A 15,520-nucleotide genomic window follows, 5' to 3' on the forward strand; every position below is an offset into this window, starting at 1 on the left:
TTTCCTTTTTTCTCTTTACACATTCTGCAGTTTTTAATCCAGCCTCCACAAATGCAGCACTTTAGATTCATTGATTGACAGGAAATGCTGCTTCAGAAGGGGAGGGAGGTGGAGAATGTGAGTAGTAGTTGCACTGCCTGCACAAGTAGCAGCATTAAAAGATGAAACCTTCATACAGAATTTGGCTCCCACTGTTCCATAGTACCAAGGTGGCAAATGAAGTCATGGAGTGCTAGATTCACAAAAGGACTTAGGTACCTAAAGCCATTTTATGTGCCTAAATCCCAGAATCAGGCCTTGTGGGATTCACAAAACTGCTGCTCAGCTGTCACCAAACTCTGCAGGCTCCTAAAATCTCTCAGTGCCTAAATTTTTGCAGTTAAAATTCCCTAGGTGCCTATGTTTCTGCTTCTGAGCATGCACACTGCAGCACCGTGGATGCCTAAACCCCAGAGCAATGCATGAGTTGAGGGAGATAGGCGTTCCTCCTGCTAACTCGCCTGCAGGGCCCCATCTGGTAAGAGTGCTCCAATCTCGCCTACTGCACTGGGCCCTGTATGCAAACTCACACAAAACAGCTGGAGGAGGAGGAGAACGACCTCCATCACACCTTGTAACCCAGTGGTTAGGGTTCTCCCCTGTGATGTGGGAGATCCCTGATTCAAGTCCACTTTCTGCATGAGTGGGAGAAGGGCTTTGAACAGGGATCTACCACCTTTCAGGTGAGTGCCCTAGCCACTGAGCTATGGGATATTCTGACAGTGGGGGTTGCTCCTTCAGTCTCTCCTGCTGAAGCTGTCCCATTGTGGATAAATAATTTCAAAAGTCACTGGAGAAGGAGACTGGTTCTCCTACCTTCCAGGTGAATGTTCTACCCACCAGACTACAGAGTCACTCATGCTTGGATCTTGCTCCCTGACTTTCATTTTATTTATCCACCCTGGAAGATCTTCAGCAGGAGAGACTGAGGGAGCCCCACATCAGAATGTCCTATAGCCCAGTGGTTGAGGCACTCACCTGAGAGGTAGCAGATCCCTGTTCAGATCTCTTCTCCTCCTCAGGTGAACCTGGGGTCTCCCACATCCCAAGTGAGTACCCTAACTATGGGCTAAAGGTTAAGAGGAAGGTCCTCCTCCTCCTGCCCAAGGAGAGGGAGGTGCCTCTTGGAAGTGTGAGCTTAGGTGCCAAACTCCCTGAAAGAGATGTGGGGCTTGGGACAGACTCCTTGCCTTGGCATCTTTCATTGGGTAGCTTAGGCAAGGAGCCTCCTAATGTGCTGGCCTCTGTGAATCCTATTCTAGGGCACCTATTTCTCCCCATTTATTGTGGAAGGAACCTCAGAGCCTAATTCAAGCTTTGTGAACCCCAATGATTTTCTGTGCACCTAAATGTTAGGCCTGCTGATGCTCAGCATTGCAATACCTAAGTTCCTTAGTGAATCTGGCTCATCAGCATATCTGGCAAATACCCACAGATTACTCCAGCAGAGCTCTTTATGTTTTATGCTTCATGTATTTTTTGTAAAAGCCTTCAAAGGATCTAGATCTAGCATGTCACACAACCCTCACTGAATAAAGATTAAATAGATTCAATAACTGACAGGTGGCAGACCATCATGTGGTGAGGTGATACTAGAACTGCTCCCCACAGCTCAAAAATCTCAACTCCTTTGAAAGCGATGGATCAAGATCTATTCCTGGGTGGAGGGCAATTATCAAAGAGAAACAGCAGCAGAAATCATCTAATTGCAAATCTTTTGTCCTGTGATTCCAGTAAGCTTTGAATGTCCCAGGTTTAATCTTTGCCATTTTACAAAAGGGCTCTTTGTCATATCCTGATTTATGCACCAGATTCTGCTTACAACTTGTTTTGATTGTTAAATAATGACACAAGTGTACATTGCCCAGTAGCAATGCAGACTTTGTCTTGCATGAGAATATTACCACGAGGTTTCAAATGTGTTTCAAAGGCATTGTGCAGCATGCTGCTGAATAAGCCCAATCTCCTTTCAGTGAGCACTTTTCTGAAATAGTGCCAGATCCCGCTCGATGCTGAGCACTCTCATTGACATCCCTGAGAGAAAGGGCACACCCAGCGTGTTTGACTTGCAAAGAAAATTGATGTTTTGACTTGGGAATGGAATTCCACCCCTGTTCTTCTTACTGTAATGGGTGAAATCCCTGCTGTCCTCTGTGGGGAGGGGAAATAAGGACATTGATTATTGTGTAAAGAAAGATATCTGGACCCATTATTGTTATTAAAGGTGCCCTGCAAAGGATAACATTGGATGTGTCCCCATGCTTCTTTATGATGTATAAATATGACCTAAAAGGTTTTTTCCCCCAAAACAAAGGTTTTTTTGCTTAGTCTTCTATTCCTTATTTTTGCTTCAAGATCCTGGAAAGGGAAGAGGATGTTGAGGCTCCAACAAAGAAAGTTTTTCTCCCAGTTGTTTATAAGACATTTGAATTAAGCAGATGTTCGCAAAAAAAGTATTTTAATTTTCTAACTAGAAATATCTTCCCCTCTCAGTCAGTTGGTTCTTATCTCTAATGTTATATGTTACTGGCTTTTCAGTCATCTATAACATCTCCCAGAAGGAGAAAGGAAGAGAGAAACTGAATTGCTAATGCAGAAAATTTCAAACAAACAAACAAAATCCCTTTTAGGAGCCTTCTCCATGCATCATAAAGAAGTAAAAAAAAAAAAAGAAAAAAAAGCACAAAAAGGAATTTCAAAACAGCCTAAATGACTTAAGAAGCACAAATCCTATAGGGACAAATCCTACAAATCAATGGGACTTATGCTCCAATCCTAATGGCTACATGGAAATTGAAACTGAAATACCTACTTTTTACCTACTTAAGTTATATTGAAATAGGGTAGTCCTGTTTCAGAATCCATGGACTGCACTGAAATAACTAAAGACATGGATTTCAACTGATAAGAGTTACTTGGATTCCATTTTCCATGTTGATCAGCCTCAGGTCACTTAGGCCCAGATCCTCAAAGGTATTTAGGCACCTAACAGTCTAAATACCTTTGAGAATCTGGACCCTGGGCAGTTTTGAAAATTCCAGCCATAAGCCCAGTGTTCCTTTTTCTTTGCAGATCACTTCCTACGAATCTGGTTAAAGGCCTAAGTCCCCTTAAATCATAGTGCCAAACTCAGTATCTACATTGACTGTATCTGCATGCACTGATAAGTTACACCAGCATCACTTTGCTACCACTTCTCTCTACAAGGAAGTTTAAAATAAAAAAAAAACCTACCATGTTTCTATAAATCTTTCAGTGGTGGATGAGAGAAAGGCCATCATTTCAATGCTATCTGTCTAGATTCACAAGCATTAACGTTTAGCTTCAACCAAAAAAAAATAGAGGAGGAAAAATTAAATGAATTTGTCTTAGTTATCTTCAGACCACGTTAGGTAGATCAGTACCTAAGCTTTAATAGTTAGAGCAAAACAATTAGCATAGGAAAGCAGCATGTTTATTTAACATAGTACTGGGGGAGGCTCTTGTTGCACTGTTCCCAGGACGGTGGGGTTTTTTGGGGTTCTTTTACTTAACGTTATGATAGATAGATAGATAGATAGATAGATAGATAGATTAATTTAAAAACCAGCCTCTCCTCTGTTGGGCCTGACCCTGCACTATTGAAGTTTATGGGAATTTTGCTCTTAAGGTAAATGGAAGTGGGATTAGGGCCTTAAAACCCATTGAAATCAATGGACAATATTTCAGTGACTCTAGTGCTGGGATATACTAACCATCTGTATAACCTAAATAAATGGGGAAGGAGGTAGCTCCTAAGAGCCCTCTTGATAGCCAAAAGAATCCTGCTGTTGAACTTGAAAAGAAAGGCTGTGCCAGGCAGTGATTTCTGCATTGATATGGGGGGGGGAGCACGGGGGATAAAGGGCAACAATAATACAGCCTCTCCCTTTGCTTGTAATAGGAAGATGAAACCCTTAATCAGTTGTCTTCTCTTATTTATACTAATTGCTAATCTTCCTTAGATCTCTGATTTTATGAAATTATGCACACACACATCAAGCAGATGTGTTCCTATGGCAACTAAGGAATGGAACTTTCATTAGAAAATCTAAAAAATCTTTCAGCTAAAAATGTAAATTGCCCATCAGTGGGTGGCTCTATGAATATATTATATTTTCTTCGCACTGTAGGCAGATTCCAGGTGGACTTTACATACAACAACATGCAGGCATTGTTTACAGCTAGCCAGACTCCATGGGGAGATATGGAACTCACTAGTGAGGAGCAGCTCCAAAGAACAAATCCCTCAGAAAAACCAAGTGTTCAGTGGTGTATGTTACTGCACGGGATTCTGGGATTCTGTGGTCTGTAGTTCACAAAAACTGTTTGAGGCTGGCATGGAGACTCACAGTAGCTCTTCCATTCAGCCTCCCCGCACAGAACTAAGAGGAGGCCGGTGGCATCTAAAAGACTAACAGATTTATTTGGGCATAAGCTTTCGTGGGTAAAAAAGCCCACTTCTTCAGACGCATGGTTTTTACCTCTGTTAGTCTTTAAGGTGCCACCGGATTCCTCATTGTTTTTGTGGATGCGGCCTAACACAGCTACCCCTCTGATATTTGACACACAGAACTAGCATTCAATTCGTTCTTTAAATAGCAAACATTTAAATAGTAAACACTGAAGTACTTTTTTTTAAGTTAGCATTGCAGAAGACTAGAACAAGTAGCATTGACAATCACTTATAATGAGTTCTCCATACTGACATGTTTCAGCAAGTCAGCCACTCCCATCAAGAGGCTCAGAAATGTTGATTGTAGCAACTTTACCCAAAACTTATCTCCAAAACCATTTCAGTTTCTCACTGACCCAGCAACACCTGTTGAAGTCAATTGGAGTCTTTCTACTGAATTCAAAGAGCATTGGATCAGCCCTCTGTAAACTTGTAGATTGTTCTGATGAACTAAATGAGTAACTTTTTAAATGATTATTTTTCTTACAGTCAGCCAAATATTCATTTGTAACATTACATTTCTGAGTAAGGGCTACACTGTGTTCTGGGATTCACCCTGTGCTAATACAGTATAATGCAATGCCCAGTATTGGTATACAGTCTCCTTCAGATGTAGTGTCCCAAAATATTTGCAGGGAGAAGTAAACTAAAAGGAGTGCCTCAGACTCAAGTAGACCAATTGTCATGCAGGCAGAACAGAAAATGGTGTGCAAGGATATGAAAAGAGCTTTGGCTACCTGGAGTGAATTCAACAGATGATCCTTGACTACAAAAGGCATCATTCACTTGAGACTGACATGAGGAAACTGTGCTGCAAAAGGACAGCTTTGCATGTTGTTATTTTTATTTGGTGGGTTTTGTTTTAATGTTCATGTAGACTGATGGCCCTAAAGATGCACAGGTTACATAATCTGGTCATAAACCCTTGATTCTGTTTCCAATCATCTACCCACAATGGACCAAAATCTGCCTTGAGTAGACATATACAACTTCTATTGAAGGTAAACGATATAAGCACAGATGTAGAGCAGAATTTGGCCCATTGACTTTTAATTCCTTTCAGGCCCTGTTTTGTAAATACAGAGGAGGAAAGCGCTAGAGAGAGTAAGTGCTTTTGGGCTTTGAAAGTTCAGGTTTTATATGAAATAGTTATGAATGGATTTTCACATCAAAATAATGTGTGCTCTTCTTTTGAACAAGGAAACCTTTGTTGAGGATTCCTTTGTTTGCTTAAAAGCATGTGGCATCTTTACTCCTTTCTCTTGTATGGTAATATTTTTCTGTAGTTATTGGTAACAGCTTACCGCTGCTATGCAGGACTTAGTCATGGTGATTGATTGTGCACCTGCTGGCTACCTATATAAAGTAAACACAAGAAGACAAAGAAAAATATTTGCTACTTGCAGAAGAATACCCGTTGTTCATCAAACAAATGTTTTAGGCTGTGACCACAAGGATTTTAAAATATTGCACATCTTTTTATATTAGCTAGACACAGCTAGGCCAATCAAAGGTTACTAAAGCTTCTAGTTAAATTTATGACTGCAGCTACACACAACAAGCATAGGAAACAACTGAAGTCAAGTAATCATCTAACACACTGACACCTCACTCTTTCTATGTATCTTTATAAGGGTATTTGAAATGAAGTACTTTCCTGCAAGATGATTTCCATAGTGAGGCACATTGTGTTCACAGTGGGCGAATACTGCAACACATTTTCTGTGATTATTCACTCCATTGTAACACTGAATTCTATCACTCCGCTTGACACCTCTTTCCTGTTCAAATACGAATATCCTTACAAACTGATTGAATTAATGACAGAGACAGCACATTTTTAACAAATGATGGAGAATATTGAAATATGAACGCAAATGCTCCGCAAACCTGATCTTGAGAGTGAGGCTCTTCCAAATTTTTGATTGTCACAGCTCGGACTGGGCCCTTTAAGAGGGTACTGGTCCACGGGGCCTAATAAAAGGCAACTGGGCTCTATAAAGAGCCAGAGGAAACAGGAAACAAGAGGAGGAAGCTGTGGCAGAGACTGCAGAAGAGCTGCTGTGAGCAGGATACCCTGCAAGAGACCCTTGATCAGGAGAAGAGTTTGGGCCTGAACAGATCTCCACCTAGGAGTGGCCTACTAAAAGCAGGGAATACAGTTGAACTGTGTCGACTTTATTTGGGACTTTCAGTTTTGCTCTGAACTTTGATGTTAAGAAACCCAGACCTTTAGGAGTAAGATGACCAGTGTCTGGTTTTCGGCCAGAACACCAGTAGAAAAGCGACCCTGGCAGCTCCGGTCAGCACCACCCCAGAAGCAGTCAGCAGGTCTGGCTCCTAGGCGGGGGGGGCCACAGGGTTCCAAGCACTGCCCCCACCCTGAGCACTGGCTGTGCACTCCCATTTGCTGGTTCCCGGCCAATGGGAGCTTGGGGGGAAGTGCCTGTGGGCAAGAGCGGTGCATGGAACCTCCTGGCCCCCTGACCTAGGAACCAGACCTGCTGGCTGCTTCCAGGGTGCACACAGCGTGGTGCCAGGACAAACAGGCAGCCTGCTTAGCCCACCCACCCCCCACTGTGCCACTGACCGAGAGCCAGCCGAGGTAAGCCCACAGCCCAACCCCGAGCCCCAACCCCCTGCCACAGCCCTGAGCCCTCCCCAAGCCTAGAGCCACCTCCTGAACCACAAATCCCTCATCCCTGGCCCCACCCCAGAGTCCTCACCCCCTCCTGCACCCCAACCTCTTGCCTCAACTTACAGCTCCCTCCTGCACTCCAAATCCCTTGGCCCCACCCCCCAGCCTGGAGCTCCCTCCTGCACTCCAACCTTTAATCCCCGGCCCCACTCCAGAGCCAACACCCCCAGCCCAGAGCTCTCACCCCCTCCCAGACCCTAATCCGCTGCCTCAACCTGCAGCCACGTGCCGCACTCCAAATCCCTCAGCACCACCCCCCCAGCCTGGAGCCTCTTCCTGCACCCCAACCATTCATCCCTGGCCCCACCCCAGAGCCCACACACCCTAGTTAGAGCCCTCACACACCCCTGTGCCGCACTCCCTGCCCCCTCCTGGAGCCCCATCCCACACACTGAACTCTTCATTTCTGGCCCCACTCCAGAGCCCACACACCCCGAGTTAGAGCCCTCACCCCCTCCTGCACCCCAACCCCCTGCCTCAGCCCAGTGAAAGTGAGTGAGGGTGGGGGAGAGCGAGCCACCAAGGGAGGGGTAATGTAGTGAGCGGGGTCGGATAGAGGTGGGGCCTCAGGGAAGGGGCAGGACTAGAGTGTTAGGTTTTATGCCACTATAAAGTTGGCAGCCCTACTAAGGAGGGGTGTTTGAACAGAGAAAAGGAGGCTGTGTGTGGAGTTTCTGAGGAGCCCTGAAGAAGGGAAACTGAGGCAAGATGCTCCAATACCTCCCTGAGTCATGAAGGGGTGCTTGGGAGGCAGCTGCATGTCTGCATTACTAAACATACAAGTGTTAATTTAGCCTGTGGTCTCTGGGTAATTGGTCTCCCAAATATTTTCCTGTAGGATTAAAGGCTTTACAACCTCTGTTAAATCCATCCACAATCAAATCAGTGCGTAACTTAGTAGTGGGCAACTCCTCTTCTTCAAGAATCATTTTGTGCTGAAGATCCTCTCTCCTCTCACAGGCTGATTTATCGTTCCTGTCTGCTTAGAGTGTTAGCGCCTTGGGCAGACCATGTATTGTACCATTGTGGAGCACACTATGAACTGACAGTGTTAATACTGCTAGGCACTAATACAAGATTGCTGTTTATTTGCAGGGGCCCATACTGAGCAGGCTCGGGCGGAGAAGCCTGGCTCAGAAGGTTTTGAGAGATGCAGTCCAGATACAGAACACCAATCACCAAGCCTGGAACAGCCTCGGAGAAGTATTGCAAGCTCAAGGAAAAAATGAAGCTGCTGTGGAATGCTTCCTAACAGCTCTGGACCTCGAATCCAGTAGTCCTGTTGTCCCTTTCACTGTCATACCGAGAGAACTATAAAGCTCTTCCTTTCAGCCAAGCACAGCCCTCCAGTGGGTGGATGCTAAGAAATTTACACAGCAGAAACTCTGGGTTAGACAGCAAAATACAACTGTAACTTTTAATTCCAGGATTTGACTCTGATCTATGTGTTTAGCTGAGGAAAAACCCAACCTTACAACAAGTGACATAGAGAGGACAATTTCTTCCAGCTTCACAGATATCTGATCTGACTCCTGTTGAAGTCAGTGGAAAGACTCCTGTTGATTTCAGCAGGAGATGGCTCGGGCCCTAGATGACTAAACTGACCATAGTGTAGATGCTGCTAGAGTGTAGCTGTAAGAAACACTTGTGTTGAAAACAAATTTCATGCACCTTTCAACTTTTTTTGAGAAAGACTTAATTTAAAAACAACCATGAGCTAAATTCAAACCTAGTGTAAGCGTGTGCAACTCTATTAATAAAGTAAGGGAAGCCGCCCAACTTACATCAGAGCCAAATTTGGCCATATATATACATATGTGTGTGTGTGTGTGTGTGTGTGCACAGCCACATTAGTAGGTGAAGAATGATGACAGAATAGTAGCTGTAACTCTTAAATACACTTTTTACAAAACTCTTTTAAAAGACCTGCTAATACTTATCTTCACCCTGCAGTGCCATACTGCAAACACAGTCAATACTCACAGTAGCTTTTGACTGGACTGATCTAAATTAAGACATTTTTCTATGGGCAGCTGTGGTGGTGTGAACCACAGAAGTGGAAAAGTCAAAGGCCTGATCCATTCAAATTTTGACTAGTATTAAAAATATTTTCTTTCAAATTAAATATTTATTGCAAGGCACTTCATCGGGTCAGCTCGTGTAAACTATCTGAGCATCATTCTTAGTAATTACGTACTCCAGCCGCTTTTACAGCAAGTATGTTGCTGATTTCAGGCAATGTATTATATGTGTACCCTGTGCTTTACTTTTGCTATTGTTCTTGACAGAGCTTTTTCCTGCTCATCTATAAAACCTAGTGACTGCACAGATGATAAACATGTTTAATTGTTGGAAGCAGTATGTGTATATATACATTACCTTTATTTTCACTGTAGTTTTTTGATCAGCCATGGCTTCAAAGGAAATTGGCACCAGAAATACTGGGCCAGATCCTTCAGTATATTAGGACCACTTTGTGCCTCATCACCACTGTAATCTGGCCCTGAAGCTGTCTTGCCTGGCCAGAGAATATCAGAGTGATCTTCTGGTGGTGTAGCGCCATCCTCCCGTCTGCTGGTATAGTAGGGAAAGTGGGTGTGGCTGGCATACCCCTATGCTAAATGGCTCTTTGGCTATGTTTTCAGCCCTGTAAGGCCATTGCATCAAGTTAGTGCAGCCCTGAGTCTGCTCTAACATGGCACAAGGAAACGCGCAGGGACTGAAAAGGTGAGCTTTTGGTCACCTTTACACACAAACACACACCCTGTCTTGTGTCATGTGTGCTTTGGCTGTTCATAGCTGATAATCTGGTCCATTATTTCCAACTATTTTTAAATGGTTTTGGACTGAAGTATTCTTTATACTATAGCTCCACCATATATTTGACTAGTTTACCCTAGAAATAATATCTTCATGCTATATAAATATAGAGGGTTTATTTGTAAAGACCCTCAAGATTCTTCAGTTAACTTGCTGTCTGAATTGTTTGCAATGATTCAGAAATTTAAAGACTACTTGAATTGTTAATTCTGGAGTGTCCCGTTTACAGTAAATACAGGAGCTGCTGATGTGGAAGAGGACTGTGTTTCTCCTCCCCCTCCAGGCTCTTTTTCCTTCTAGGGTACTCTTCAAGGCTTCAGTGCCGAAGAGGAGTTAGAGTTCAGTGATTTTCTTTATCAACATTTTATTGAACTCTTAAACCGATTTTATCATGTTGGTGTGACAATCCAGATCATTGTCCATTCACCTAAGCATATGCAGTGAAACCAGTATGTCCATGGAAAAAGTCTCCAGCTTGAGAAGTCATTGTATGGTCATACAAGATATGAGTGACTTAAATGAGACTTGTCAGGCCAGCGACTGGCTTCCAGGGGTATACTGCATTTCCCAGCAACCTTGCATGTTTGCAGTGACACCATCAGCGCAGGAAGTGGAGTGTGAAGGCTTTAAAACAATAGAATGAAATGAGTTGCAGGAGCAGGTGGAGTTGAACCTGTTTTCCTACAGGAAGCTATAAATAAAGCCAACCGGCTCAACAGGTTGGCTGGGTGTAAAGGTTGTTGTTCCATTGGTAAGGTGTTATCTAGTTACTCTGAACCCAATTCTGCCCTCATATACCTAGGTCCAGATCCTCAGCTGCAGTAAATAAACACAGGTTCACTAACTTCCATAGAGCTATGCTGACTTCCACCAGCTGAGGATTTGGCCCAATTCCCACTCACCTCAATGGGAGCAAGCCCTTTGTATGGGCCAGAGAAAGGAATCAGTGTGCTCCACCATCCACATTTTCTTGTTCTATTTCAGTCTATGAAGCACTGCTGCAGTAATTCAGATATAAGGAGAATCATTTAGAGCAGATACTAATGTCTCTCTGACTCTTGTAATTCCAGCATGACTGCTCTAGAAGTGGCATATGACTCTTATCCTGTTATTGAACTGGTGAGAGGATGGGGGGCTTCCCTACTATCAAATGAGTAGTACAGAGTTCCATATTTTACCCATCCCCACCTGCACCACTGTCTGCATTACTTGCTTGTATCATCGGCCTGGTCTACATTGGGGGAGGGGAGGTCAATGTAAGATACGCAACTTCAGATACAGGAATACCGTAGCTGAAGTTGAAGTATCTTATTCCGACTTACCGCTCTTCCTCACCGCACGGGATTGACGTCTGCGGCTCCCCGTGTCGACTCCACTACCTCCGCTCGCTCCAGTGGAGTTCCGGAGTCGAGGGGAGCGCGTTCGGGGATCAATATATCATGTCTAGATGAGACGCGATGTATTGATCCCCGAAAAATCAGTCGGCAGGTAGTCTGGACATACCCATAGTTGTTCAAAAAAATGATTGCCTTCGGTGAGCTAGAGCTTCATGTTTGGGAATATTAGAGGTCTCACAGAGTTCAGGCTCCTCAAGGTATGTGAAACTTATGAAATGCCCTGTATATGTCATCTAGTCCAATAATCCCAATCTACTACTAGGAAGTATGCTGCATATGTTAATGCAGGTTAACTGCCAGCAACAATTATACCAAAAGGTCTCTGCTCCAGTTATTGTGTAGTAAGTGAACATGAGCTATTCCAAATGTCGATGGGAATTACATGCATAACCCCTCCCCCCCCCGCATCAGTGCAGTAGTAGTTCTAGTTCATGAATATTGCCTAATCCATGAACTAGAAATGTGCATGTAATAAATTTAGGCCCAAACCTGAGACGTGCTGAGCACTTTAGGGAAGATACTAAGCACCCAGAACTCCTCTAAGGTAGCTTGGGTTTTGAGAAGTATGGATTCCATAGGAATTAATCTATAGCCAAGCCGCAGTCCTGCCACTTCAACTTTATTTTACCTTGAGTAACTTGGGTGTGTCCAACAGGAAGGAAAATGTTTAGACCCTTTTCTCTGTGTGTGTGTTCAGCAGTAAAATAAAAGTATTTATGTTTCCCTTAGCTGGCAATTAGATTCTTTTCACACTGTAAAAAAAAATTGGAAAGCTTTATTTCATTACACCAGACTTTCACCTCTGAGCTCTTCTACGCAGAAAGAGACCCGGAGCCTCAGCCGTAGCTGGTATGGATTGTCATAGCTCCACTGAAGCTCTTGGCACTATGACAGTTTACACCAGCTGAGGATCTGCCTCCTGGTGTCCTCATTTGTACAGAGAATACAGAGAGCTCCATCAGCAGGGCACCTGGACCCTGCATGGTACAAGAATTTCATTCTGTTTCTGTTGGTAACAGCAATTATAACACTGATTATTGCAATATTTCAGAAGCATTATTTGTCTTTTCTTGATAATAACTAATAAATCAAATAGAGAACAGTCCTATGGGGTATTTACTTGAAAATCCTCTAGCTGGGTATTAGAATGGGAACAGCAGTGACTGCTGTGATTCAGGTGATTTCCTTTATAAAGCCCTATTATCGGAGAGTCCTGGCAAAGAACCAATTTGGTCATTGTTTTTAGTGATGGGACCTAGGTGATAAAATAACATTTTCCCATGATAAACATTCTTGTGACCATTTTGCAGCCAAACCAACTGAGGTTTGATAGTTGCAAGGGTGTCTGGAAACAGTCCTCACAGAGTAGCCTCGCTCCAGAAATCATTGCTGTTGACTGGACTGAGCGTTTGACAGTCGTGCACTGAGCATATGTAGCCGAGGGGTTTATTGAGTGCTCCCCTAAGGCACGGCCGAGGGGTTTATTGAATGCTCCCCTAAGGCACGGCCGAGGGGTTTATTGAGTGCTCCCCTAAGCTACGGCCGAGGGGTTTATTGAATGCTCCCCTAAGGCACGGCCGAGGGGTTTATTGAGTGCTCCCCTAAGGCACGGCCGAGGGGTTTATTGAGTGCTCCCCTAAGCTATGGCCGAGGGGTTTATTGAGTGCTCCCCTAAGGCACGGTGCTCTGCACAGCCTGCAGACTGCAAAGCTAACCGAGCTACTTAGTGAATTGCCTCATCCTTCAAATGGTTCCAATTAGCCAGGTACTAAGCATTTTAGGTGCCTAGAAATCCAGATTTTCTTTCTCACGTATCTGCTGCTTTTGCCACCAAAATGTTCCCATAGCAAAGAGGCATGTGCTATATTGTATCTAAAGTTATTGGAAAGACCCTCTGATACATTGTGTTAATTTGCAAATTGGTATGTGATGATGCAAATCAAGACTGGCTTGTAATTTGCACACAAAAGGAGACAAAGTTAAGGTTGTACATTCAATCTTAACTTTGGCACGTCCTAACTTTTGAGTGCTTCGCTGTAAACCTGAATGTTCTGTTAATGTAGGGGTCTTGGCATTTTTTTTCATTCAATATGAAAAAGAATGTAACATTACAAGATGCTTTCACCAGATGAATAAATAGACCCTGTGGAAAAAGAACTCCTTGTACACAGTCATTTCCTGCTGCTTTAAATGTTTTTAACATATTCATGCCACAAATATTTCAAAAACTATAAAAACCAATATTTTCATATTAACTGGCACCTCATGTGCCAAATGAGTTACTGATTGTAAAAGGCATTTTAGCATGTACATAGCAGTTCCTGGGAAAAGCTGTTGTGTGTCTACAAGCAGAACAGGGACAAATGCTTCCATCAAGGAACTGAGCAGGGAGGTGGGGAAGGAATAATGTGTCCTCAGCTGTTTGGCTTTATTGCCATTTAAATGGGCATCATGCTTTTCTTGTGCTGCTGTCAGTACAAATGGGGGAAACATTAACATGTAAACACTTCCTTAGGAATCACTGCTGTGGATTTGGTCAATAATGTGGTTAATCGGCTTTTGGGTATGCACAGTCACACCTCAAATTCTATCGAGTTAAATAGATCTTCATTCAGCTTCCACGGGACTAACATTTACATATTGAACTCACCCCATAAGGTTAATACAGTAGTTTGTAAAAAGCTGCCCTTCCGTTCAGCTGTGAGAGGCATCCAGCAGAGGCTCCTCCCGTGTACAGGGTAGAGCTCAATCAGAATGAAGGTCTGTGGCTGCTGAGCTGTGGGAGCTACATATGGCAGCACGGCAGGTACATGTAAAGTCTGCCCTTAAAAGTGATTTGCAAAGGAGGGGGAAATGGGTTTGTGGCCCCTTTTCTGCTTGTGATCTATAAAGGAGAAGGGCAATGGTTATTCCCATCTCCCTCCCACCCACACACACAGCCGTTTGCTTTTGCCCCTACTTATATCAGGAATGTCAAGTCTTCCCATTTTTGGTGGATGACTTAATGACCCTTAATGCAAATTCTCACATCAGTGAGTTTTCATTTTGTTAGGACTTGTGATATCCTGCTCCCGCTGTTTCTCTGCTTCTTCACAGCATCTTCCAGATAGGCGATACCTGAATTTCTGATTTAGAAAAGAAGCACACAAAGTCTTTGTTTTTTAAATAAACATTTTAGGCCTTCTTTAGTCATTATTAAAATTGAATCCTCCAGACAGATCTGCCTATCCATTTACAAAGCAATAAAAATGACTGTTTTGTTGAGCATCTATGAAGCCCACTGAGCTCTTGGTCCCAGCAGATTTCTAAGACCCTGGTCTAACGCTTAAAGTTAAGCGTGTGCTTAGATGCTTTGCTAACCATTGTACAGTAAAATAAAAGTCACTAGAGAGGATTTAACAATGGATTATTTCATTGAGAAGTGCCCTACAATCTACCATCCATAATCTAGGTGAGTAAAATCCAGTTTTGTTTGATTGAAAATATGGTTTACAAATTCTGTTATGGTCCCACTTCAGTGACGCTGCTGATGACAGAGGAGCAAGACCTATTGGATTCAACAAACGTAATAAACCCATGATTTTGTCCTGTAATCACCTTATGTATAAAGAATGGTGGTGGGGGTTGCAAGTCCAGGGTCTCAAAGGAGCACCACCCCAATCACAGCAAGTATAGGAGAAAGTCCTTTCCTTTATCGGCAGTTTCTTATCATAGCAAAGTCCAGTCCCACAACTGACCTTCTTAGCCTAAGAGAGATACAGACAAGTAATCATCTATATGAGAGTAACAGTGAATGAAAACCAGCTCCTTGGCAAACTTCTATCAGGGTCCCATTTTGAGTGATATAAGTTTTGCTGGCATAAGTGTTAGTGTGCACCGCACTATGATGGCAGGAGAGCTTCTCCCACCAACATAGAGCTACTGCCACTCATTGGGGGTTGCTTAATTACGTTGACATGAGAGTTCTCTCCCGTTGACATCGAGCGGCTACATGAGAGATCTTACAGCAGGGCAGCTGCATCGATGCAGCTGTGTCACTGTAAACTTGCTAGTGTAGACATAGCCTTCCATTCGTGCAAAAGGTACATAAAC

At 43.5% G+C, this 15,520-nt stretch overlaps 1 protein-coding gene across 5 annotated transcripts in view; it reads left to right on the forward strand.

The window, feature by feature from the left end:
• TTC7A (tetratricopeptide repeat domain 7A) overlaps positions 1-9,562 on the forward strand; it is a 302,921-nt gene extending 293,359 nt beyond the window's left edge. For all 5 annotated transcript variants that reach the window (XM_030557709.1, XM_030557708.1, XM_030557707.1 and 2 more), the window contains one exon: positions 8,307-9,562. In XM_030557709.1, the coding sequence (XP_030413569.1) occupies positions 8,307-8,528 (222 nt within the window). In that variant the 3' untranslated portion in view covers positions 8,529-9,562. The remainder of the gene's footprint in view (positions 1-8,306) is intronic.
• The last annotated feature ends 5,958 nt before the right edge of the window (positions 9,563-15,520 follow it).

Source organism: Gopherus evgoodei, chromosome 3 (genome assembly GCF_007399415.2).
Source record: "Gopherus evgoodei ecotype Sinaloan lineage chromosome 3, rGopEvg1_v1.p, whole genome shotgun sequence".
Taxonomy (NCBI): Eukaryota; Metazoa; Chordata; order Testudines; family Testudinidae; genus Gopherus; species Gopherus evgoodei.